We start from the raw sequence: 26,659 nt of genomic DNA on the forward strand, positions 1-26,659 counted from the left end.
CTCACCTCTCCCTGCAAACCCTTCTGGCTTTGCTTCCTCTGGCAGAGCCGGAGCGATGGGACTGAAGCAGGGGAGCAGCGGGGCAGAGGTTCTCCCAAAGCCAGGGATGGGGCAAGGCGAGGAGGGGGCAGAGAAGCGAGGCGAGGGTTGGAGGATAGGGATGCCAGGGTCGTGGAGCGCAGCTCCGTGCTCCGTTCCCCCGTCCCAAATTAGGGACCCCGGTCCTGGTCCTTGCTGGAAGGGGCATTGCTTTCGGAAATGAACTGCTGGAGATGGTGGCTTAGCCCACGAGACATGGTTGTAGCACCAGTCTCCCGCCTTGCAATCACCCATGCGAGTCCAAAACAAACCATAAATCAATCTCCACAGCTTACCTCCATTAGGGACTCCGACAGCAACATCCTCCCGCTGCCGGCACGCCTGCGGCATCCGACCCCAAACCAGGTTGGAGGGATGCTCGCGGGGATCTCCACGCTGCTGCCGCTGCTCAAGCTGGACCCGAATCCCCGCAGATGCTAAACCCAGCAGGAACTGGTGAGTGATGAACAGGAGAGGAGCGAGCAGATTGTTTCTTTTTTTTTTTTATTAGACTAGGAAATATAATTTATTGCATAAAAATTAATTTGTTACAATAGGAATGCTAAACTTTATTTACAGTTCTTTAGTTTACAGAATAAACAGATGCGGTTTTAGAGGATGCCACCAGGCCCATCCCCCGGACATATAAATATGGAAACAGATTGCGGAGCAAGACGGACACTGCCAGCATGACACGGACCGTGGGTTTGCCTTTGCCAAAAGGCCCGGCCGGAGAAACCCCCGGGTTGCGGACGGAGGCACGGAGGGCTCCTGGGAGCTGGCACCCATGGGAGATGGGCGCAGGTGCTCAGAGGACCGGGGTGGGGGGCAAACCCTGCCTCCCCCCCGTCCTGCTCCTGACACAGGTTCCCTGGTCTGAAAAATGGGGAAAACCTCCCCAAAAACGCAGCTTGGCGGATCTAGGCAGCTGCTGCCCGCCAAAAGGAAGGGGAAGACGAACGCAGACGGATGGGGATGGAGGCAGAGGCACCCGCGGGCGGGACGGACGGATGGACGGACAGACAGGTGTGCATGCCGGCGCAGTGATCCGTGAACCAGAGACAGCGAGAATGAGAGCGAGAGAGATTCAGAAGCGACCCGAAAGAAGAGCATCTCATCTCACGGAGAGCACTGCGGCACTGAGAAAGGAGCCCTATAAAACGCCAGCAGCCGGTTTGATCCATCAGTTCTTTGCTTCTTTCCAAATTTGCTTACTCCCCCTCAGCTCAGAGACAGGGTCCCAGAAAGCGGATGCTCAAATGCAACCTAAAGGACAGATAAAACCCTTCCTACGTGGCACAGGAGCTCACCCAGCAGAAGTTTTCCCATCCAGCACAAATGAAAAAGATCCCCCTCTCTCCCACAGCCTTGAAAACCCAGCAAGAGATGAAGCCCGGAGACCCCGAAACACAGCAGGGAGCCGCTCTACGCGTTCAGTCACTGCTTCCAGAGCTGCCGAGAGGAATCGTACCCATCCCCGAGCAATACTGAAAACTTCCCCCGAGCTGCCCTGCGAAGGCGATGCTCTCGCTCGCGGCAGGGCTCCCTGAGTTTGCTCCGGTCCCCAGCACGCTGCAGGATGCCGCAGGCATCCCGTGACACTGGTCCAGGGCTTCACAGCCAGGACACCGTGCAATACAGCCCGAAGCAGGACCTGCTCTCAGACCCTGCTCTTAATACTTCCACTGATGGAGGATCCACAGCCTTGCTGTGTGATCTAGTCTAATCCTGAGCTTACAATCCCTTTCCTATTTTTTTTTTAAAAAACAGACAAATTTCTAAGATATAGCACTCGCTGAGTAACTATTTCTACCTGCAGGCAATCTAAAGTTTTACCTTCATTGAGACACCGTATCTTTGTGAGGAACCTCGTTCCTGTCTACCCCTTGATTACTTTCCATTCATCCCACAACTTCTCCATCGTTATACAAAGTCTGTTACAGGGAAAAAAAGGAGCTGCAATGAGAGGATGGAAACCCGATCACCGCTTACGATGCCGTCCTTCGCGTGAAAATGCTCAGCCTGGCTTGCAACTTGCAGATACCAAAGTCTCCCTCCCTGAATCCCTGCTGAAATACTGCATCAAAAGCCAGGCGCGAGTGCACGGACCCGAGACCGACATGGTTTGCGAGGGGCCGCATCCTGGCTCGCCAGCCCTCTGCTCTCCCTGGACCCCTCCACAAGCTGCTCGTCACCTCCCTCTGACCCCTGAGCCCAGGTTTGGGGTGCTCACTGCAAAATCCTGATGGGTTTAAAACATCCCCCCTTTGGCCTGTGGGTCGGTAGCTTGGTGCAGGACTGAACTCTTTGGTTTGTACTGAAGTTATGTAAATGAAGGCGTAGTCATCCTAAAAAGCTCCCCCAAACGATGCCAGGGAAGAATTCATTAAAAATACCCATATCTGGTTGCACTCCCCCCCCTCCCCGAACCCTAAATGCAGGGCAGCATCCCTCATCCCTCCCGGCAGGCAGAGGGGGATCCCTCGCTCTGCTGGGCATTGCTGCTGGGGAAAGGGGAGTTTGCAAGGAAAAAATCTTGGGGAGGGTCTCAGCTGGCCCTGAACCAGAGGGGCGTAGAGGCACTTCACCCTACAGACTCCCTGGGGGTCCCAGGACATGTAAACACGTTTTGCTCAACTTGGATCGCACGCTTTTCCCTACAAAAGTGTGTTCATTTAAATCTCTCTCTCTCTGCCACCCCAACCACAGCAACGCTCTTGCTCTCACGCACAAAAAAAGATTTATAAATCTGTCTTTTTTTTTTCTTTTTTTTTTTTTAAAAAGGACTCATCCAAAGATCTGGATAATAAATTATTTGCGTTTCCTAAGAAACTTTTTTTTTTCCTTTTTTCTTTCTTATTTGCCTTGTTAAGCTGTCTGAAGCTTTTGACAGAAGTAAGCCGTTCGCCTAGATTGTACTCGTCTCTTCAACACAGAAATGCTATTAAAGGAGGAAGAGGGGAACCTAAACGAAGAAGGAGAAGGAAAGTCCCCGTCCCAACTTGAGAAGCCCTAATTCCTCCCCACGCCACGAGGAGGAGGAGGAGGAATGCTGCGTAACACTTGAATTGCTTGTAAACGCTGAGGATGGGTCTCTAAGGCTGACAGTGATGCGGGGAGGGAGGGCGAAGCGACGGCCTCGGCCCTTCCTCGCTCAGCCGCTGCCCAGGGATGGATGTGCCTCCCCCCGCCGTCGGGGAAGGTTCCCCCCACCTCGTCCCCCTCCCCGTTTCGTCCTCCTGGCCAGCCTGCCGTGGGGAGCATCATCAGCAGTCCCCTTCTGTGGCCATGACCACCAGCATCTCGCTCTTGCCCATCTCTTCTAAGGCACTGGCCAGGGTGTTGAGATCGCCGTCGTCTTGGTGCTCGGCTTCCCATAAGTCCAGGAGCACCCCGGTGGGGCTGGCTTTGGTGGCAAAGTAGTTCAGATACCTGCGAAGGGGAAACAGAGGAGGTCCAGGTCGGTGTGATGCCCTTCGGGGGACGGAAGGAGGGAGGATGCCGGAGCAGCAAACCTCTTTGCAACACGAACCCTGATGGAAATGCCGTAACACAAATGCCAAAGCCCTTGAGACACAGTCTTCAATTTTTATACCGAGCTGGCGTTCATGCAAAAGCAATTCAAGCTTTGTTTTGCTGAAATCACCCTCCCTTCCTTCGGTCCTCAGAGGTAGGACCCAGGCAGGAACGGCCCGAGCACTGGCCCAGATAAATAAGGGCCAGTTCAAAGTGACAAGAAACCCGGGACTGTGGCACAGTTGGATGCATGGATCTAGGTGGGTATAACTATGCATAGCTATATCCGTATTTATGGGTGGGCCTATATAGCTGGACATAACCTAGCTGGGGGGAGACCCACCGGTCCATGGAAAGCTTCTGGGCGAGAAGTCTCCAGTCGTTTCCCCTGGAGTTGGGAGCATCCAGGCTGTTGCAGATCTTCTGCCGGATGGAGAGGGGGATTTTGAAGGCGTAGGGTCCCAGCTGGGTGGTGGTGGTGGCGGCACCGCTGTGGTGGGAGCGGAGGGTGTCGAAGGAGCTGGCGTGCTGCAAGGGGAAGGACGAGGCGAGATGTTGCAGCACAGAGCGGCTCCCGAGCGTGTCCCCTTGCTGTCCGCCCACCTCCCCACCGCTCACCTCTCCCAGCGTGATGTGGAGCTGGAAGATCTGCCCTTCCCCTTCCACCTGCCGGACGCAGATCTTGCAGGTGAGCTCGGTGGAGGCCTGGCTGTACCTCTCCAGCGTGAAGGTGCAGTGCAGGGCTCGCTGGCTGCCGCTCCAGATGTGATAGAAGGGGATTTCCTGCGGACCACCAAAAGCACGGGCTCAGCGAAGGCTCCAGCAGCTCCCTCGGGAGATCCCGCCTCCTCCAGCCACCCCACGGGGATGCGATGGGACAGAGGGACTCCACAGACAGCATCCCACCAGGAAAGACCAGAAAACCGGTCCCCCTTCCTCCTCCATCCCTTTGGGAGACAACTCTGGAGACAAGACCAGGGCATTCACAACCCCGTGGTGCCTGGCTGAAGATGGGGTCCCCGCTCTGGGACCCCGGCTGCCCCCGCCTCAGCCCCTCACCTGGTATTTGGCCAGCAGCTTGCTCCTCCACAGCGCATGGGGGATGTCGTGGATGGAGAGACGCAGGTTGTGGTAGCTGTCCTTGAAGGGCAGGCACTTGGGCTCCTCCAGCAGGTACCCGCCCAGTGTCCGCTCCAGCTCCAGCACCTCCTGCGGGCAGCGGGACAGGCAGCGTGAGTCCCAGGAGAAGAGCAGGGGCTGCTGCTCTCCCCCCCTCCATACCCAAAGCCAGGCACGCTCCTGCCAAGACGAGCCAGCAGCAGCAACAAGCCCGCAGGGAGTCCTCCCCAGGAGAGCAGCCTTTGCCACCCTGACAGCTGCTCTCCAAGAACTTGTCAACTCATCTCACACGCCAGCCCCACCTACAGCTTGAATTTTATAACACGTGAGCATCCATATACGCCTCTCTACCCCTCAGACAACACAAAGGTCAGGCACTCTCTTGAGGAGTGCCACCCTATCTGTTTTTAACACCATCCCACTATTACACCAGCAGCTCTTAGGAGAAAAATGCAATCCAGGAGCCAGAGCGCTGCCTACATCTCCACCTAGAGGCACTACAGCAATCCTGACACCACAGGACGAGTGACAGGGAATTAAACAGCCACTGCACTGGTGGTCCAGGCAGCCAAAGCATCAAAACTCAAGCTTCCCGTGCTGCACTCAATGTTACCTATGTCACAAAACCCTCCCAATGAGGGGAGAGACACATCTCTCTGCAGGAATAACAGGATCTCTAGAAAATGGAGGCAAAACACAGCAGCGAGTGTTTTCTGCGTAGGAGAGAGAAAACCCACCCAGCAGCAGCAAAACCTCTCATGTAATGTCCGCAGAAAGGGGGCCCAGTATAGGAGCTAAGCAACACCCTCATCGTTGCCTTCGGAGAGGGTGAGGAAGGACGGGGAAAGCAGTAAACATGCTTATTATTTCACTGTGGCCACTTTGCAGGCAGTTGCATCAGGTTGTCTGCTCCCTGGGGCCAGGCCATCCTGAGAGGCACCAGGCAGCATCTCGCCTCCAGCGCAAACAGCTCGGGGAAGCAGGGGCAGCTCGTGCTGGCGACGTTACCTTCAGAGCATCTGGCGTGTCCTCCAAGCAGTAGACCTTGAGGCTGTACTCCAGGGAGGTGCAAACGGTGGGGGCAAAGATTGCCAGCTGGAGCCTCTTGATGGCTGACCTGGAGTAGGACTCTCCCACGAAGACGTAGGTGCCAAGCTGGTCTAGCAAAATGTGGCAGGACTTGGCTTCCAGCTGGCAGTAGCAGGGAGTGTTGAGGGTCTCCTCATCCAGGGTCACAACTTCCTACAGGGAATCAAGGTTGGGGGTCAGCCCACCATCCAGGGGGGTTCGCTAGGAGCTGTGTCCCACAACGCTCGTGGTCTTCTCTGGCTGCAGGAGCTGCGTTCCCACCTTACCTCCCAGTTTCCCTGGTGGGACTGTGTTTTCAGCTGGTAAATCCAATCTGAGGAGCCCACATCGGCACAGTGAGGAATGGTCAGGACGACGGGACGGCACAGGAGCAAGCCGGTGGGTCCGCAGGTCACCACCGGGCTCAGCACCGTCTGCGTGCCTTCGGAGGGCAGGCTGGGAAGAGGAGAGGGGACACCGGTTGGAAAGCAAGCCTCACGGCGGCCAACGAAGAGCAGAAGCCCGGGCGGCACGGTGTGACTTACAGGGCGCTCTCTGCCTTGTTGAGGACCAGGTACATCTCGTAGAACTTCCCCTGGGGGATGGCCCCGTGGGGCACCAGCAGGCTCACCCCTAGCACGGCACACACAGGCTTTAGTCACAAACTGAAGGAGAAACCACCAGGGAGAAACCACCCCTCCACCCTGGCTGGCGAGCACAAGGACAGCAGTGAGCTAGGGCAGCTCAGAGTGCCCCAGGAGAAACATCTCCAGATGTTCCTCAGCTTGCAGGGAGGAGCCAGGCCACTGCATTAGGAAGGAAAACCACGGGTTGGATCTTTTTGCAAGGCACAGGCCCTGGATCGATGGCAGGGCCGGCCAGGAAAGTCCCAGGAGGCTGTGACCTCCAGCCGGAGAAGCCTGGCTTGGGAATGGCTTGCTGCCTTCCTCCCCTGAGCCAGCTTTGGGATAGCAAAGGGCTGGCTCACGGCAGGCAGGTCTGCTGGGGCAAGAGCAACTCCTCGATCATTCAGCAGCCAAATGAGCCCTCCTCCCCAACCCCGGGGCTTACCAGTGCCCGGTACGGTGAGCCTTCCCCCCAGGTAGCCAAACGTGCCACTGGCACTATTGCCGTGCTCCCGGGGCAAGCTGAGGAGATGCTGGGAGCCCAGGGCTTTGCTCCGCACGTTCGCAAAGTGGCCGTCCCTGGTGGTGTCCCCCGGGTAGGTGCCGGTGGCGGGGACCCCCCCGAGCAGGTCTGTCCCGTCGTGGAGCCCCGGCGAGGAGGAGGCGGTGGAGGAGTTGTACACCTTGATCTTGAGGTTGGGGAGGGGGTCGAGCAGGGGGGAGTTGGTCATGGGGATCTTGTCGGAGGAGTCCTGCAGGGCGTACATGGGGCCGCGGTACACCCCCGCGCTGGCCGTCAGGTCCGGCTGCATCGAGGGGTGCAGCAGCTGCGGGTTGTCTGCAGGAGGAGGAAACACGGATGGGATGAAGACGGCAGTGGCAACGAGGGGATGTAAAAGCACTGCTTGACTGGGAGATATACCTGTGAAAAGCCCTCCTTGCCCAGCGAGGGATAGAGGGTGCGCAGGAGGTACAACGGGTACAGCTCTGGGCTGCATCTGTCCGCCTTCCACCGGGCACTTGGAAGGGAACTGCTCCGCATCACGACTAGGCGAGGAGCAGCATCCTACAGTAAATCCCCACCGTGTCTGCTCTGCAGATGCTTTGCCTTGATTCCCACCATCAACACCTGACCACTTCCACGGAGCCCTCAGCCTTCAAAAATCAGCATATTCTCCTAGAAAATTGGGGCTGGGGGTCCACCAGGGACCTGTTCCCTACTGTGATTTGCAGCCTGACTTTCTTTCTGCCTGGGCTTGAGCTGGCAAGCAGGACCTGCATGGGCTATGGCTCTTACCATGCCGGGAAGTCTTGAAGTTGACAGGGTGGAAGCCTCCGGTCAGAGCGGCTGATGAGTCCGTGATGTCCGTGTCGAAATCCCGACATCTCCTCCGGTACACCACCACCCCCACAGCCATGAGGATCACGATGAAGACAAAAATGGCCACCACCAGCCCGGCGTACAGGGCCACGTCGCCTGTGGCCTCCAGCACTGGGAGGGATTAAAGAAACAGAGGTGAAAAAAGGAGCACCAGAAATGCACGTCAAGACCCACCAGTGCTCCCCAGCCCTACCACTAACTCAGGACATAGGCACGAAGGGGAAGATGTGTACTGGGCCTGCTGGAAAGGCTGTGGCAGGGGGATGGAGGGTGTTTTCTAAGAGCAGTCCAGAAGTCAGAGTGATGCCAGAGATTGAGATGGGGTTGAAGCCCTCACACCTTTGGAGGACACCTTGCCACGGCTCGTGCAAACTTTACTTGAGCACCAAGAAGCCCAGAAACATTAGGTTTGCGCGGCTCAGATTCACGAAGCTATCAACCCTCACATCCTAACAGAGACAGCCCTGAGGAGTAAATGTAACGTCTATCCATGCATCTCACATATAGGTACCTGAGCTATGCGTCCATCCAGAAAGATTGAGCGTCACTCTATCTATATAACAGACACCCCTCAGCGTCCCCATTTTCCCTTCCCCTGCCACAAGGCTCTCAATCTTTAAACACCTGGTGTATCTTGGCTATATCTGCCCAGAAAGAAGAGGGATGAAGAGGGAAGGCAGAGCACGGTGAAGGCTCCAGCAGCAGGAGCTGAGCATGCTCAGCCCATCCTTCTCTCCTTCCTCCCTCCACGCTCGCCTGCATCTCTTGGTTTCTATGGTTTCGCGCTGGAGTGAAGCCCTGTCCTAAGCCTGGCGATCTCAACCGCGTTAGGACTATGCCACTTCTGGGAGGTGTCACTTCGTCCCCAAGTCCCCCTCCTCTGCATGCCAGAAACTGGAATGCTGATGCACCCCCAGGCCCCCTAACTCGAGGAAGGGAATCCTCGTGGAGGGGTGCCGACGCTGGAGTAGCTTTGGTGGCGTGACGCCGGCTGCAAAAGTGGGTTGTATTTATAGCTTCAAGCAAAGCACGGGATTTAATGTACACTGGAGTTTTGGAGTGGGCTTTAGTTGCTCCCTCTTCCCACCCTGTCCTGCCCCGGCTGCCATGGAGCCCTACCATGGATGCGACAGAGCAAAACCAAAGCAATGCCTCGCAAAGAAACAAAATGGCCATGAAATGAGCACTTACGGTGGCTTTTGGGTTCGCTTAGAACTCTTTTATCTGTTAGGAAAAAAAAAGTTAGAAAACAAAAGGTGAAGGTGGCGATGGTGCGATGGGGATGAGATGAAACAAAAGTTGGTGGTGGGGGAAGCCGGCCTGGGGGGGGGGGGGGGGGGCACGAGGAACTGCAGCGTGGTGGGGAAGGATGGGAGAGCAGAATTGTTCCCCGGGGCATGCAGAAAGCCAGGTAGAAGCTTGGTGACGAGGATGTCCTCATGCCCAGCCAGCCCCTGGGGAACATGTCCCCAGCTGACAGGACTTTGGGCATTTCTGGCTGCGGCAGTTTTAAAGGGACAGTGGTGTCACACAGCAGCAGGTGGCAGCATCGGCTGCTCAGCCTTCGGCGTGCCCACTCATAGTGTAGCCGCACCATTATTATGATTATTGGGTTTTTTTCCCAGCTGCTACTCCAGGTCTCCTACCGAGCAATGACCCAGGTCAGGTGTTTTCATGGTGGGGCTGAGAAACCCACCCTGGCTTGCCCCCACTAACCACAACCAGCCTTATTTCAGCAGAGACCCCAAACCTAGCGCTGCTTCAGAAGGCTCGGTGGGACATTTAGCTCCCACCAAAAATTCCCAAACCTTTCTTTCCAGCAAGTGAGAACTAGCTTTGGAAAGGGTGAGTCTGGTTAAAAAATGCTTGTTCAAGACACAAGTTAAAAATCAGGTGCCAGCGGCGCTGCTGCCTGCCCCATCAACTTGGAGGCACGGCCAACAACAGCGTGGCCAAGCGCCGGAGCACCACGGCCGCCGGCATCGTGTCCGGCACCGGTCCCTGCCCGCCTGCCCGCATACTCACTCTGCAGGCAGAGCCCATCGGTGCAGTTTTTGGAGTCGAGCAGCACGCCGCTGCAGTCCTTGCCGCCGTTGCGGGGGGCCGGGGCGGCACACTCGCGGCTGCGCCAGTGGGTGCACTCGGTGCTGCACGCCGACCACTTGCTCCACTCCGTCCACGCGCCGTCCACTGCGGGCCACCAAACACGGGCGCGTCGGTACACCCCTCGGCACGGCCTCGGGGCTCGTCCCCCAGTGCCGGCTTGTCTCCGGCAGCAGAAAGGTGCCCGTGCCCATCTCAGGGCTTCCAGAGACCTTTGGGGAGCGTTATCCCAGCAAACCCAGCCCTGTTGTGTCTCTGCGGACGTCTCCAGCTCTTTCAGGTCTTGGCAGACTGAAAGATGCTTCGGACTGGTCTCCTGAGCCCCTGTCTCCTTGGGGAGCACCAGGAGCACAGCTGGACCGTGCAACCTGGGGGACGGGCAGTGCGGGCAAGCTGGTTTCTGAACCTGCCTTACCTGGGCAGAGGGTGGTGCAGGTGATTTTCTGGAAAGGCTGCCCGTCACAGAAGGAGCCGCCGTTCAGCGGCGCAGGGTTGGTGCACGTCCGGGTGCGCTTCTGCCAGCCCCGGCCACAGCGGTTGTTGCAAGGAGACCACTCGGACCAGGTGGACCAGCCACCGTTCACTGCAAGAGGAGACGGACAGCAGTAACACATCAACGGAGCCCATTTCAGCAGGGACTGGAGCTAAGCCTAGGGTTCATCGGGTCCTCTGTCCTTACATCTTCTGTGACACCCTGGAACAACTCAGCCGCATGAAAAGCAAATCACGAGACTCCTTCTTGTGCCGCACACCCCACGCACAAGATGCTCAAGCCTGCTTTGGTCCTTTTTCCACTTTGCAAATATTTTTACATCTGGCCACAGCAGATCTTTGGTTTCATAGGAAAGTTCAGCCAAATGAAGCTTTTCGGCTGCTTTGAGAGTCAAAGCAACCCAGCTGGGTTCAACCTCCACCCACCTTCGTACCCAACTGAGAAGGCTTGGAAATACCTACACCTAATAACCTCTCCTAATAGCCTGTGCAAGCTAATAGAGGTTCCGGTTTTGCAGACATCGGCTATTACCTAATTTAATGCAATGCCCTGGTGGGGTTCACTCCTACCACTCCCAGAAAGTGCCCGTATTTCCCCTTGGCTTGGAAGACATGGCCAGCAGCAAAGGTCCCCTTCCCAAGAGCAAGGGCCGGTACCGTAGACGATGACAGCGGCCGTGGTGCTCCGGCGCTTGGCCACGATGTTCTTGGCCATGCAGGTGTAATTAGCAGTGTCCAAGAGCCGGGCCTGCTTGATGATGAGGTTGTGATCGATGGTGATCAGGAAGTTGGTGTCCTGGGTGGGATCGATGACATCCTCGTTCCTCAGCCACTCCACCTGGCAAGGCAAAGGCAGGGATGGGTAAGGACAGTGATTAAGCTGAACAAGAACTGAACACTCAGCCAGGGAAAGCTCATCACGGGTTTCAGTGGAAATGCCCATCCCACATGCTCCCCACCACGAGGGTCTCCAAGAGCCCCAAAGCTAAGCTAGGACACAACGGCTTAACTAGGCTGTTTGGGAAGGGCGTGAATCAATACCGTCACCGAGCGTGCGTACGGGCACAAGCAAGGAGAAACATCAGGTTGGAGGGGCTAAAATCACCAGCCCTGATAGAGCGCAAAACCCCTCCGACCAGCCTTTGACCTGCCCCAAAGCCTTCCCCATCTTCATCACTGAGACCACTGATGTCCTCAGCACCACAACCGTTGACTGGCCAACCTTGCCTCTGACTGTATTTATTTCTCCTTGGAAGCTGGGCCAAACCAGGCCTGACCGGGACACGTTACTGCTGTTTTGGCCAAGGATGGGACAGTACGGCTACCACCAACACACGGCTCCAGGGGCCTGATGGAGCTGTGGACAGGGAAACCACTGCTACCGTGCTAGGCAAACCCATCTGTATTGACTTTCCCATCCCTTGGCTCTCACTTGTGAGCGCTCCCCTTCAGACAAGTCATTGGGTGCCTCCTTGTTAGATCTTCCTTCTAATGGGTTAACAGCACATCAGGAAGCGTTGGAGAGGTAGGTTGAGCAGGTGCTGAGGTTACATGTGTTATTAGATGTCAGAGTAACAGATCCACTGCCCAAAATAAACAATTCTGCTGAATAATGAAAGCTGACGGTCTCGGCACGAGGCCATCCATCACGGCCGCAAGCCAACTCGCAAGGACGTGCCCCGTCTCTCCCCAGGACGGGAGGGGACACCCCACCGGGCATTTCTTGGGGCTGCTGAGCTGCTCACCTCAGCCTGCGGCACCCCCTCGGGTGGGCGGCACTGCAGCAGGACCTCGTGCTCCAGCGGGACCTCCTTGCCCAGCGGCTCCTGGTCAAAGTTCTTCCGTAGGTCTGGGAGGGAAAGGAAAACCCAGGGGTTACCAGCCCACTGCAGAAACAGGGCAACCTGCAAAACCTTGGTGGGGAGAGAGCATCGCCTTGGCACCAGGAGCCCACGAGTAGGGAAAGCCCTCTGGCATAGCACGGCTAGAGCAAAACATGTCCTGGGAGGAAGGGGCCGAAAAAGTATATTTTCCAGGATGGATTCAGGACAGCACACGGTGCTTGAGGACAATGCCTTTCCTCCTTCACGCGCTTGCAAGCTTATACCCCCTCCTGCCTTTTCCTTTTAGGGCTAAACCTCAGCTTAACCACTCTTTCTTCAACCCTCTGTTTCTTTCCCCCTGCTCTAGACTCTGCACCAGGACCCTTCTTTGCTGAAGGGAGGGAAATGAGATTTGCACAACAGCTCGGCTCCCACGTCAGCACCGAAGCGAATCCCCAAATTGAAGGGCTACAGGGGCTTGTTGCTTGGCTCTGCCCCAGCTGATCCTGGCTGAGCCACATCCCCAGACTTGCTGGAAACCCGGCCATTGCACTCCGGTGCCAAACTGGGGAACAGGGAGAGGTGAGAAGCCCAGCAGAGCCCCCCAGGGACGTGGGGGACATGGCAGGGTCCCACTCCGGTGCCTTGAAAGGAGGAGCATCACTAGATGGTGCTGCAACCCTCTGTTACAGCACCCAGCCCTCTACGGCTGCAGCTCCCACTGGTCCAGGGCAGTGAATCCTCAGTTCTTCTCATCTGCTCGGCACCAAGAAACACCAAATCCTTGGCTGGGGCTGGACAAAAGGGCTCCCTCAGTAGCCAGCCCTGTGCCTCGTAACATTTTCCCCGTTCAGACTAAATCCTTCAGCAGCATAGCTGCTTCACCAGCCACCTCCGTTTTGGATAATGTGCTGGATTATTAGCCCTCTAATAGCAAACTCTGTTTACGACTGGGGAAGCCTGGCCGTTCTCCTATAGCTTTGCCATCTCATTTGCTAAGAGAGCAAATTCAGCCTTGTAACAGCCTGATTAACTCACCCTTAATCAGGCTGACACCCACAAACAGCAGCTTAGAGAAGTGACATATGACAGCAGGGACTCCAGGGACACGGACTCGCTGATTCAGGCAAAGCATGCAAGGTGCTAACCGCTGGGTTATTAATGATAATAAAGCACCAGGAAGAGCTGAGCATGCTGATGGGCAATGCGGTATTAACCCAGGCAGTGCCACGGCCTCTCGCCCAGGTAGGTCAGGACGATGCCCGCTCAGATGCAAAGCCAGAACTGGGATGGGAAGCTAAGACCAGGGCCATCCAGCAAGGATGGGTCACCTCCAGCTGATCAAAAAGCACTGCTTTCAACAGGGAGCCAACTTTTGGAAATGGCCAGCCCCACTCATCTGCACCCACCGTGTCTCAGGGATCCCGGGAAGCTGGGAATGAATGGGAATGGCCACTATTTCAGCTGGTGTTCCTACCAGAAGTGGCACACCCACGTAGCTTGATACCACTGCTTTTTCAGCCTGGGATCCAGGGTCACACTTCAGGCTTTGCAAACAATTTCGAAATCAGTGGGTTGTACCCTCTGGAAAACCTTTTGGGGCCCCCAAAGTGGAAAAGAAGGTGGGAGAAGCGTCGATGTACATGAAACAAGAACTGAGGCAGCGCAGGTGGGTGCAGGCAGCTCTCGCAGAGGGGCAGGGAGCAGGAGCACTGCCGGAGGGGTCACATCTGAGCAAGCACTACGCATACCGGGCACTTACACGCTATGCGGACGTATGCCCTGCGGCTCTTCGTGGTGCCCGCGGAGCTCCAGGCCACGCACTGGCACCAGTAATCTTCTAAGCCGAAGAGCTCCTCCACTTGCTGCCGGGAGACCTCGATCTGCACCTCCCGCACCAGCATCCCTGGAAGGGGACAGAGGGACGGCATCAGCTCGGCAAGAGCACCCGGGAGGAGGGAAACTGAGGCAGCACCCAAGAGGGCTGGTGGCTGCATAAAGCTCGAGGACAGAGGCAGCGGGTTGGAGGCATCTCGGAGGCATCTGGGTTTGGCACCTCTGCAAACCAGGGAGACTGTTCCCTCCGGAGGGTGACTCGGAGCTGATGTGGAGGAGTCTTGTCTTTTTTTTTTTCCCTTAGTGTGGCCAGCCAGGACTAGGACCTCTTAACCATTTCAAGAGGCATCACTCTCCTCCACCAGCCCTCTCCCCCAGCACTGATGTCCCCGTCCCTGCCCAGACCCCTTCCCACCCACCAGGGTTTGAAGGATGCCTCCGAGGCTCTGCTGGGGGGAGAAACCACCTCTGTCAGCTGCTGTTTAAATACAAATATAACAAGACAAATAAAAAATCTTACGGAAATCAGCCAACGATGATGGCATTTCATGCCCACTGACTCCAAAAAGAGTTACATACCTCCATCAACCCCCCAACACCCCCATGAACTCTGCCAGGACACCCTGGCTGTGGTAGGGGTGTGATGACAAAGGTGGCACCACCATGTCCAGGACACGGTGCCCTGGACCGCTGAGGCTCGCCTGAAGCATCAACCCCTCACGGCATGGCCATCGCCGAGGGCGGGAGGGACTCAGGGCTACTTTTCCTTATTTTAAGCAATACCTGCCCTTTTTTTGCAGCTTCTATTTATAAAAAGGCCTCAATTTCACAGCGATAGAGAGCTGCATGCTCCCCAGCTGTAATTTTGTTAGCTTGCTCCCAGTGCTGCGAGGAGCAATTACTGTCTCTCTGCCACCTTCCCACAAAAGAGCTGACAAATGCGCACCAAGGAAATATGATTTATTTTGCCACTATTAAGGGGCAAAAAAAAAAAAAAGAAAAGGCATTTGGGCCAAGCACTTTTGGAGGAATTAGCGCTTTTAGAAGGACCCAGGATGGAGATGGCTCAAAACCATCTCGTCTCTCTGGAAAGCCCCGGTGGGGTGGGTTGAACAGCCCTGCAAAGGTGGGGAGCATCCTGCAAATGCCCTGCTATCTCCATAACCTCCGAAAGCAAAGACTACTCAAAACTGTAGACTGAGCTTATGGCTCACAGGGGTGACTATTTAAAGGGCTTACAGGCATCCAAACACAGCCACTCTTACCGACCAACCCTTCTTGTCCAGCTGAATTATACTCTCTGACTTGGCCTATTTTTGCTTTCTTCCGCATGAAATGTTTTGGATCAGATGCAGTCAGAGCATTACCAAGCCTGGCTCTTTCAAGACACATCATCTTAAAAGTTGCCTTTTTTTTTTTTTTTAAAGGTCCCTTTTTCCAAGCTTTTAACTGAGGACACTTAAAAAGCCACGAACGCCTAACCGTGTTAACCAGTCGCTTTGTGGCCAGCCGTCCCCCATGCTCTTTGCAGCACCTTTCCCTACGAATGGCAGGTGCTGCAAACGCAGATTTTTTTAGCACAGTAAACCATTTTGGTTCCAGCTCCTTTCTTCTTAGGGTAGCTGCCGGGCAGATATGACCACGCTGGCAGAGTTTTACATGCACGGCATCACCTCCGCACTGAAGGTATTGTCAGGTTTGTTCACTGATAGCAGCAATACCATCTTTGAAGCCTGGGTGAAGAAGGTGTACGCTGTTTCCTTCCCAAATTGCTGCCGCATGTTCTACATGTGCAGACTGGGATCTGAGAGGGAGATGCTGGCCCAAAGCAAATGAGTCCCCCCTAAAACAGGGTAAGATCCTGCTGCACAGACTTTCTGCTCCCTTTCTGCTGTTTTCTTCAGCCTGTTTTGCGCAAGAGTTGCACGAGGCAGGTTATTCGGTAAGGGGTATTCACCCAAGAGGTGGATCAAGCAGTAGGGCCAGAAATATAGTGCTTTTTCCACACTGTACATCACTAAGCCATGAAACTCCCTGCTACAGGATGCTGGGGCAACCTGGGGGAGAATGAGCCCTATGGGCATTTAGACACATGAACAGGGGGAGAATCCATCCAGGGCTGGACCACACTGCTACGATATCGCCACTGGACCAGCGAATCCCTAACCATGGTCTGTAGAAAGCTGGGAGGGTAACAGAGCGGGGCCCATCACTCCATCCTCATCCCCGTTCAATGCTCTTCCCCTAAGCATCCACCACTGCCCCACGCAGGGCGCACGAACCTTTGGCTCGACCCAGTGCGGCCACAGGTTATAAATAAATTAATAACCCCTTGGTGAAGGCTGCTCGGTCATTAATCAGCACTGACTTTGCCCTCAAGCAGTGAGGGTTTCAAATCTGGCCTCTGTGAGAGCTGGGAGGTGGAGATGCACCCCGCAAGAGAGAAATGGTGCTGCCAGTTGCTCCCAACAGCCTCCGGAGAAGCAAGGGGACAGCTTTCCCATGCATTTTCGGCCATCCTTCACAAAGAGATCCTCTGGAAGAAAAACACCCCAGGAACAGATGAAGCAGCTTAGGAAAGGCTCAGAAAGCCACAGGGAAAAGAAATGATCTTCCCTTTGCAGAGCAGGTTCAGAGACGCATCCAAGTAAGGACCGGCTCACGGCTAGCACTGGATGAAGAGCCGAGGAGATGCTGAGGAAGGGCAAGGCTGGGGAAAAAAGGGACAAGAGGAGATTCTATAAAAGTACTTGTGCTCCTCCAGGCTGACAAAGTCTCTCTCCTCTAAGCCCAGCCTGCCTTCTGGGGCCAACGCTGCAGCACTTCAAAAGGCCGCCTTGGTTTAAAGCCCTCCGGAGATGAAGGATGCTGCAGGCTCAGGGATTTGCAGAGAACAGATCTTACATGGGAAACGTGACTGTTTTCCTCCTCTCCTGATGAGGGCACAGGTACCAAAATTGGTGCAGAAAAAGTGGGAGCCGAGCTAAAACATCCCAATTTTAGCAAATCTACTTGATTACATGATCTAACCAACCCCCACACCTTGTTCTCATGCCGGGACGTTTCAAAGCCTGGGGCAAGCAGCTCTGCGGAGCCCCGTCCCATGGAATAAGACACCCCCTAAAATGCCTAAACCACCTTCTCACCCCCCCATTTCAGGCAGCCAGCAGCTGACACATCCTCCGAGGCAGGGAAGAGCTCATCTGCCATTAAAAGGCATTTCAAATCCTACCTGCAAATGTTCTCATTACCCATTAAACATCTAATCCCTTTGTGAACCTGAGTAAGCTGCCAGCCTTTGCCGCCCCTCATGGCAATGACTCCTACCTGTTGATTAGGCATTTTGCAGGAAAGCGTTTCCTTTTTTTTAATCAGTTTTAAACATGCTGCCTTTCAAATCCCATTTAACGACCCCAAGTCCTGCAAAAGGCTAACGCGGGCTGACTTCCCCAAGCTCCTATGGGGTATGGTGACCCATACCATCATCAAGCCTTCATCAATGCTCTGGAAAGGAGCAGCTCCTCTACTAAAATTCACTGATGATACGGAAAGAGAGACAAGCTGTGCGCGGACCAAGGAGGTGGAAAACATACAAAAGCGACCTCATGAGATTGCAGTCACCCGGGAATGATAAAAAGGAATCAGAGAGGCCTGTTGGTCTACCTGGAGGAGAATCATCCCCAGCGTGGATGTGCAAGAGAGAAAAGGGCTGAAGCGCCTGGAAAGAAGAGAGGGGAAGGGCAGGCAGGGGGATGCCGGGGTGGGTTTGCTCACCGGTGACCTCGTCCAGGCTCTCCTTGGTGACGTGGTCATTCTGGTTAACCCACTCCCCGTTGCACTTGAAGTAGATCTGGGTGGCAGGGTTGGCACGGCAGACGAGCTCCACCGGCTTGTTCTTCACGATGTAGGCGTCCTGCGGCTCCAGCAGAAAGTGAGGGAGGGTCTCTGCCGGGGCCGAGGGGAAGGAGTCGGGCAGCACGTCGCTGTACTCCAGCCCTGCCAGGGGAGAGAGAGGGTCAGGAGGTGCCCTTAGTGCCGTCCCGGCAGGGACGCAACTCCTACCTACGCCGCTTCATCCCTCCCTCTCCCTCCCAGGACCACCCTGCGTGCGGTGGTGTCACCAACAGCCCTTGCTGAGGATGCTCGGGAAAGCAAAAAAAAGCAAATCTCTGCTAGCTAGAGAGCTGCTGCTGCGGGGTGCATCCTGGTTTTGCCTGGGTACCAGCCCCCCATCCGTACCCCGAGCCCTGGCCGACGCCAAAGCCTGGGTAATCTTGCTAGAGGACACCACGAGGAAAAAAGCAAACCAAACTCAAGTCCGGGGACGGCGACAGGGACACAGAGAGATTCCGCAGGGGTTGGTGTCCCCCATCCCAAACCTCCCTCCCACAGCCCTGAGGAATGCACAGGCACACTCCGAGCTAAACGCTGGTAGGGCTCGTGCTGGGAACGCTGACCGTGATGACGGCACAAATCACGCACATCCCGCTTTTTGGTGGAGCCACATTTGGGATCCCACCCCCTGCCAGCGCTCGCGCTCCTGCACGGTGATCTCAGCATCGCGCAAGGGCTGGGGGGCACGGGCAGCCCCTGCCAGCACAGCCCCCGGGGACCGGCTCTCTGCCCATCACAGGCGAGCGATCGCTTCCAGCCCAGCCACCTCCAGAGAATGTCTCCCAAAAACGCAATCGGGATTCACGCTATTCCACCCCAGAAACCAGAGAGGGTCAGTGCCCTGGTGATCTCCATCTTCCTGCTTGTTTGCTCGCAAAAACAATCTAAATGCAAAAATAACCAGAAGAAGAGGTCAGGCCAGGCCAAGAAAGGTCTTGAAAAGGGGCAAGCACCTCAGGGCTCACTCAGGGACATAATCCCTGAGGAGCGGGAGCCTCACAGCGGGTCATGCCCAGCACCGGCTTGAGAAGATGCCGTGACCGACATCGAGGGGCACCTGCAGCATCCAACGTAGGAAACGGGTTTCTAGCCATTTCGCCCATGAAGAATCAACACCAAATATTGCAGGACTAATGAAACACATACACGCGCTGGGATGCTACTGCTTAACCTGTTGTTTCTGGGCACCTCGCTAGCAGTCAGGTCACATCACGAGGCTTTTCTTTACACCTAAAAGAGTTATGAGCTTTTCTTCCTCCTCCTCTCTTCTCCAGCGAGAGCTGTGATTCTCAACTCCAGGCACTGCAGCGTGCAGGAAAACAGTAAATATCCCCAGCCCCGTGATAACATCTCCGGAGCTGGCAAGGAAGGAAGGAGCCCACTCCCTTCGTCACCCTTGGCAAGGAGCAGTGCCGCACGGAGAGACTCAGAGAATCCCGAGGTGTTAGGAGAAGGAGAAGAAGAAAAAAATAATCAGACGCATCAAGAAAACAAGAAGACCAAGCTGCCTCCCGAGCAAAAATCAGTGAGGGAAAAAAAACACGCGAGGTCAGTCGTTTAAAATCCATTTAGGAAAATTGACTTTCCATTTCCATTTAACACAGCACTAAGGGAGAGCGGTAGGACATTTGTCATAATCCATTAACTGCTCTTTTGGAAACAATGAATTAAACTCCGGGCTAATTTCTCTCTCTCTGGCTGGCTCTTCCCCACCTCTCCACTGCCAGCCATTTCCTCCCCCATCTCATTTGCAGACCTGTAATTTTCCCAGCGCCCCGCCGCGGGCAGGGGCACGGGGGTGTGAGGAGGTGCAAGCCCCCCACCTTGAACTGTCCCACACTTCTCCCCATGCCTGCATCAGGCTCCCGCTCCCCTCTCCTGCGGAGCAGCTTCTTACCTTATCACAGCAGCAAATATAACTTTTTTTTCTTTTTTAATTTACTATTCAATTTTGCATCCACTGAGTTGTTGTTTTGCTGGTTTGGGGGGTTTTTTTGTTGTTGTTTTTTCTAAAACAGCTTCGATGCCACAAATCTAAATTCCCTGGCAAAGGGGGCTGGCAGGAGATAATCCAACTGGCAACAGAGGCAGCCAACAAAACTTCACTCGTGGGCTCATGTGCAAACCTCTCTGAAATGATGCTCTCCGCATCCCTGCAGCGCATCCTCCGAAACCCACTGGTGCGATGCCTGGGCTGGGGGGGCTCGCTTGCCATCCATCCCCAGGGCAGGGGTGGCTCCCGGGCTTTGTTTTACAGCTCTAAGGGCAGGTGGGTTTAGAAAGCAGGCTTGCTATAAGGAATATAAACACTCAGAGCCCATTAGTTTCCCAGGGACGCTTGGCAGAGGGGAGTCCCCCCACCACCAGCCCTGCCCTGGGCCAGCACCAGCCTTCCCGAGGCACCGCTGAGGGCAGTGGCAGAGATGCTAAATACTCCAAGATACATCATCCCTGGCCGTAACACGGGCCTGAAGCTCCCCATTAAGTTTTTCTTCTGTATCTGTGCCAGCTGCTTTTTATTTCTTTTCTTTCTTCCTACTTTTTTTGTCTTCTCCCCAAGCCAGGTGTACCACCCCAGGATGCAGGTGAGGAGTCCTGCAGCCCGCCCGGCACCGTAAGGGTGACCCACAAAGCCCCAACATCCCTGAAGAAGCCAATTTTCAGAAGGAAATTCCCCTATGGGGATGACGCCTCGAAGCGCACGTGTCCCCTAACCCAAAACCGCTGGCAAGAAGAAGTCCTCCTCCAGCAGCCAACACCAAAGACACGTCTTCTCCCACCCCACGGCCACTTTGGTGATGCTAAATGAGACTTTAGGTCATTTGAGAGGATCTGGGAGTGGGGAGGGGATGAGTCACGGCCCGATGGGGATGAAAATCGCAGATTTGTGACTCACGCACGATCATCTGCAGCCGGATGGGTGATGCTCTGGGCTGCGGTGGGAGCCACCTCGGTCCCCCAGCACAGGGTTTGGGGCTGAACCACCGCCAGCGGTACTGAAAATCCACCGACCCCCACATCGATGGGTCCCATCCAGCCCCCCCGTCCCGAGAAGGGGTCTGCCCCAATCCATGCTGGCGGTCTCAAACTCGACGCTTCAGGTTTCTTCAAGGGGGCACAGAGACTTTGGGGATGAGGGTGGTAGAATAGGATGATCTCCCCAGCCCTAGCCAGATCCAGCACCTGCTTTTTGTGGCTATAAAAACCTGCTGGGTTTAAGGTTTGAACCCCCAAACCCCAAAACTTTAAAGCTAGAAGCATCCTAGCTGCTGGGAAAGTTTAAATCCTGCAAACTCGCAACAGCTGAGAGATCTTTTGTTTCTGGCCAACAGAGATCTGGGGCCCAAAAAAGCAGCTCTAACAGGAGACAGGGAAAAAGATGATGGGGTTTTCAGGGCAGACTCGTCACCGATGCCATGCCGCAGAGCCCCGACCCCACGGTTCCCCCAGGCTCCCACCTGCCCACAGATGGGACCAAAGAAAGGGGGAGACTCATTTCTCCATCCAGAAACCAGCCCTATGCGACCGAAGAAAAGCATTTGCAGCTGGGCAGGGCGTTTGGCTCCAGCACGATACGGCCGTTGGTATTTAAACATGCTGGGGAAGAATTAAGGCAGAGGAACAACAGGGACTTTGGATGAGAAAAGGGACAGGAACCATGCTGGGCATATTTATCATAAGCCATCAACCCAGCCTTTCATCCCCACTCCTGACGCCTGGCCACCCGCCGCATGGGAAACCTCTCGCTCTGCTAACGCACATGGAGGTGGGGGCCCCCAAAAATTCACGTACAATCGAGGCGGGGGGGAAGCACGCCTGCTCGTGCCATGTGGAGGAATGACTGCTGCTCCTGGCTGCCCTGACTATCCAGCAGCCACTGCAAAATACAAAAAAAAAGCACCTTCCCGGTGGTGCAACACCATCACTTTCCCCCATAGGACAGGGGGGCAAATAGCTCCAGCACAGACAGGACGAGGTGCTGTTGGTGTCAGAATTAAACAAGCAGAGGATAGAGGGGCTGGGGAAAGGTTTTGGTCTGCTCCAGCATAATAAGGACATCGATAAATAGCCCCGTAAAGGCTAGGACAACCTCCCCCTCCAATGGTCTTGCATATTATTATTACTATTATTATCATTATTATTATTATTATTATTATTATTATTATGGTTGCATTATATATATATATATGTAAGAAAACTTGCAAGAAGCAGGTCTCTGGCTTCTCCAGGCTGGGCAGCCAACCTCAGGTTGGGGGTATGCACTGAGACGTTCAGACGGTTTTAATACCAGTGAAGACCTTGTCAACAGGAGGGTTCGCACTCGTGCTTGCAAGGAGCTGGCCGTAAGCATCGCCCTTGGGAACGGATGCTTTAACCCACACGTGTGCGGAGGCCACTTTCCATTTCGCCCAGCGCTGCCCTGATCCCACCTGAGGTGACCACTTGGCCCGTTGAGCGCAGGAGCAGCGCACGCAAGAGAGACGCTTTTGCATGCAAAGCCAGGGAAGGAGCCTTGCACAGCCGGGATTTCCAGTACTGCAATCAGACAAGCAATAAAAATCCCAGCAGCGACAAACTAATAAATATTTGAGAGTGCGCTACACTGACTGTAATCATCATCTCCCTGGCAGACGTCTACGGGGGGTTCCCATCTGCCGGCTTCCCTCCTTCCCGCTGGAGGTGGGTGCCTGCTTCCCAGCTCCCTTTGGGGGTTTTTTTTGGAAGTCCCAGGCTGTCACCATCCCACAGTCTCACACTACTCGGGGGCACGCGGTCGGGTGCTGCGGCGTGACGTGCTACGGGACGGGCTGGAGCACTGACTTCGGTACTATATCTGTTTTGGGGGGAGGAGAGGCAAGGAGGGGGCAGCTCCGGGCTTGACCTGTGGGACCAACCCCCCCGAAGCCCCAGGGATGAGCATGATAGGAGCAGCAAGGCGGAAAAGGGAGAAGGGGAATAAGCACTGGTGATTTCTTTCCTCTCCAGCCTCTTCTCCCCCATCCTTCATCACACATTTTAATCTGCTGGGGTTGAGCTGGATTATCCGTAGCATCTGTTCCCCAGGGGGTAACTTGCAGATGTTTGCAGCCAGCATTTGCAATCTGGTTGAAGATTGATGACCCCAACCAACCAACACCAGCAGCCTGCACGGGGAGCAGCACCGGGCCGGGCTCGAGCATTAATCGCCCCTCCATCACCCCAAAACACATGGCGCAAGGGATGACGAGCCCAGAAAGCAATTCCCTTTGCAGCAACGGCCGAGCAAACCTCTACAGGAAAGCGTTAAAATCCTCTCTCCTGCAATTGTTATCCCTCCAAATATTTGGAAGATTACAGGAGCATTAGCGGCAGCGAAGCCCAGTGCCCATCACCCACGGCCACGCATCCCTCCCCGTTGCACCGGGCAGGCAGGAATGCGATGTAAGGATTAAGCCGGGATGCCTGGGTTTCTCCGGCTGGGTTTCTCCAGCTAAATCTTAGCGGCGGTGGGCACTTAACCCCTTCTGCTTCCATCTCCCCCCATTCACGCCTGTCTCAGGGTGAACGCTATTTCGTGCAAAGGCCTGAGAGGCAATGGTTAAACCCATTCCCGCCTGCCGGGGTGGGTAGAAATCCTCCTGTAGAAATGAAAAAAAAATATGACAGCTTATCTCCAGCACTGGAGGAGGAGAGCCGCCTGCCTTCCCAATCCCCCCGTGGGGATGGGGACAGCTCCGGCTCAAGACACCAAGCTGGCAGGAATGCTCTGGCCACCGGCTTGGCTCGAGGAGGTATCTGAAAGGCCGGAGCGGGGCTCTCCCCCCACCCCAAATCTCCCTTCCTATCGCCTCCAGGGGAAATGTATGAACGGACTCATTTAGGGATTAGCGCTGTTGCCATTTAAGCTCCAGCAAATTGTGATGCCGGAGTCGCGGCATGGGACGCAGGTCTCATCCCACCACGTTTCAGTCCATCCCTGAGCTCAGGGGGAGCCGGCATCACCGGTCCCGGCTTGCCCTGTTCCCAAGGGCTTCCCGTTGCAGAATATCCTCCTGGGATAATTTCAGGTCCAGCAGTAAAACATAGCCGAGGTTTTCCTCCTAAAAGCACCGCGAGCATCCTCTCTCCCCAAAACATCACCGTCTCTTCCCCGAGCAATCCCCTTTCCCTCCCTGCTCTGCTCCCCATCGCACAAATTCAGCTTTCCGCGCACCAGCGTGGTCTCCCAACACGAAGCCCCATTGCCGAGGAGGTGCCGGCAGCTCGTGGCATCTTCAACGGCAAAGCCTCCGTGAGGCCGAGCGGTGCCGCGCAAAGCCACGACCCACCACCCCTTCGGTGGGGACGCGTCCCATCGGAGGCAAAGCAGGGAGAAAGGAGGATGACCCAAAATAAAGGGTGTCGTTGAGGATAGGTTTGGAAGATTTGAAGCCACTCGCACCGAGAGAAGCTTCCTCCCCAGCTCTCGCCCTGCTACCTCCTTGCACAGAGCCCACAAAATCCCGTGCCTTCGAAACCCTCCAAATAGTTTAAAGCGGGTTCAGACACAAGCTGGGAAGCGCTGATGAAAGCGAGATGCAGGGGATGTAACAGGCCCTCGGCACCGTCATCCCAAGGGCTGCAGCTTGCTGATGTAACCCCCCGGCCTCATTAACTCAGCGTGGCGCTCGTTAACCTCTCCTGCCGCAGGAGGACCGAGGGGATGGGATGGGACAGACCCAAACTGCCCGCAGAGGCCAAAAACTGAGCACGGAGCCTTCAGCGGTAGCAAGGAGAAACACCGGTACCTGGCATCTCATCTCCAACCTGGAGCGAGGTTGGATTTTGAGGTCAAAAAGCCACGTGGATGGCCAGCCATTGACGTGCTCGTGGGGTGCCCATCCCCGTGGCGTCTGACACCTCCCCCAAGCACGTGCAATGGTAACTCAGCAAAGGCTGGACCACGAAACCACAGTACTCGACACGTTGTCGCGTTCAACCCTCGCTACCAGCGGTGTGCTGAGGTCTGCAGAAGGTGTTGCTCTACCTCGGGGCTGTGCATTTATAGGGTCTTCCTCTCCACCCCCCCACCCCCCCCCCCAAAAAAAAGTGGAGGCCACCCCGCCTGCTCCCAGCAGCCGGGAAAGCCCCTGCAAGCCTGGTGGCATGGGTTGCGTTTGGGGACCTCCCCCGTATGGAGCAGCAGGACTCACAGACACCACGGACAGACCGACGTGCTGCTCCCGCGGCACTGCAGGCTGCAAACCCCCTTGGTCCCCTCCGTGCAACACAATAGAGCCTCTCTATTCTCACCAATCTTTTATTAATAACTAAATTTGGAAAAAAACACTTAACCTTTTCCCCAAAGCATCTCTGCCTGACAAACCGGCTCATTTTCCTCCATTGATTGCCCTCTCCCAGGAGTTTTGCCGTCCCTTTGCATCCCCTTCCTGCCAAACCTGGCATCACCCCCCGCGGTAAATCCAACCACGAGCGAGCCCCATCCCATCACCTCCAGCTCCTCCTGGAGCCCACCCAGCCCGGGACAGACGGACACCAGGACAGACAGACATTTCGCAGCGGCATCCCAGATGGGTTAGCAGTTCCCCCCCGCCCGGCGGCAGGCAAACATTATAATTAGAGAGCATTCCTCCCCAGCGTGGTTAATGAGGGGGTGCACCCCGCCAGCCCTAATTACACCCTTGGAAAAAAACAAGCAGATTCCTCTCCCAGCCAAATGAAAAGCCTGCAGCCGGCCTCCCTCGCTGCGCACCTTTATTAAATCAGAACCGGACGAGGAGGGGGAAAAAAACAGAAAGCAAAGTCTCTGCTGAGAAAACGGTGGGAAAAAGGAGCCAGGCAGCGCCAAGGATGTTATTGCATGCAACGGCTTTATCGATCAAAAACCACTTCACCTGACCGAAAAAAAAAAAAAAAAAAAATCATCTCCTTAGCTAAATTCCCAGGTCAGGCTTTTGCAAGCAGCCGGAGAGGAAAACTAAAAGCAGGGTGCCTTCGCACGGGGCATCCCACCGCAGCATCCTTGTGCATCCCACAAGAGCATCCCTGTACCGCTGCAAGCCACGGCTAAGAGGGTTCAACCCAAATCCTGACCACCACCATCCCCCGAGAAGAAACACCCAGGCTCGGGCAGCAACTTCACTTGCTGGGAGTTCAGAGGAGAGAGATTTATCTTGTTGATTATGCATTACGCTGGAGTATTTATGGAGCCACTACTCTTTTGTTTATCTTTATGATTATGATAATCAAAGGCGAAGCCTCCTGAGAAGTGTAAACAGCTGAGATCCCTTATGGTACAAACCTCTTCATTTTTCATTATATAGATTTATAACACGGCACGGGCAGATTGGAGTAAATTGTTCCTTATTTCTGGTTTTAACAGAGCGGAGCTGTGAGCCTCGTGAATCCCCGTAAATACCCACGGAAAGGGGAATGAATTAAAAAAAAAAAAAAGAAAGAAAGAAAAAAGGAGGAGGAATTATGTAGCAAATCCCTGTTACACTCTGTTGTGCTCGCTTCTTTTGTGCTATTTTACACATTTCCTTCAGGGAAGCAGTTATGTTTGAAAACTATCTCCAAATTTCATCTAGTGCTGGTTCTTGTTATGGGCACGGACGCTTTTCTTTGTGCTATTTTAATTCCATTGTCGCAGTACTCTTGTATAGTTTGTTCTGTTTACTGAGCTACAGCGTTATTTTTAATGGATATAATAATTATATAAACTTTTATTTATTTGCTTTGGC

General features: G+C 55.0%; 1 protein-coding gene across 2 annotated transcripts in view; it reads right to left on the minus strand.

Moving 5' to 3' along the window:
* Positions 1-2,830: 2,830 nt before the first annotated feature.
* Positions 2,831-26,659, minus strand: part of UNC5B (unc-5 netrin receptor B) — a 54,035-nt gene continuing 30,206 nt past the window's right edge. Inside the window, exons 2-17 of one of the 2 annotated variants that reach the window (XM_052799527.1) lie at positions 17,817-18,038; positions 13,969-14,112; positions 12,129-12,232; positions 11,041-11,221; positions 10,307-10,474; positions 9,814-9,978; positions 8,980-9,012; positions 7,705-7,899; positions 6,853-7,245; positions 6,327-6,414; positions 6,069-6,237; positions 5,722-5,955; positions 4,654-4,803; positions 4,213-4,377; positions 3,938-4,122; positions 2,831-3,510 (exon numbers count right to left, since the gene is read on the minus strand). In XM_052799527.1, the coding sequence (XP_052655487.1) occupies positions 3,345-3,510; positions 3,938-4,122; positions 4,213-4,377; positions 4,654-4,803; positions 5,722-5,955; positions 6,069-6,237; positions 6,327-6,414; positions 6,853-7,245; positions 7,705-7,899; positions 8,980-9,012; positions 9,814-9,978; positions 10,307-10,474; positions 11,041-11,221; positions 12,129-12,232; positions 13,969-14,112; positions 17,817-18,038 (2,762 nt within the window). In that variant the 3' untranslated portion in view covers positions 2,831-3,344. The remainder of the gene's footprint in view (positions 3,511-3,937; positions 4,123-4,212; positions 4,378-4,653; positions 4,804-5,721; positions 5,956-6,068; positions 6,238-6,326; positions 6,415-6,852; positions 7,246-7,704; positions 7,900-8,979; positions 9,013-9,813; positions 9,979-10,306; positions 10,475-11,040; positions 11,222-12,128; positions 12,233-13,968; positions 14,113-17,816; positions 18,039-26,659) is intronic. The other variant, XM_052799528.1, reaches the window with a different exon arrangement.

The sequence above is a fragment of the Harpia harpyja genome, chromosome 10 (assembly GCF_026419915.1).
Source record: "Harpia harpyja isolate bHarHar1 chromosome 10, bHarHar1 primary haplotype, whole genome shotgun sequence".
NCBI lineage: Eukaryota > Metazoa > Chordata > Aves > Accipitriformes > Accipitridae > Harpia > Harpia harpyja.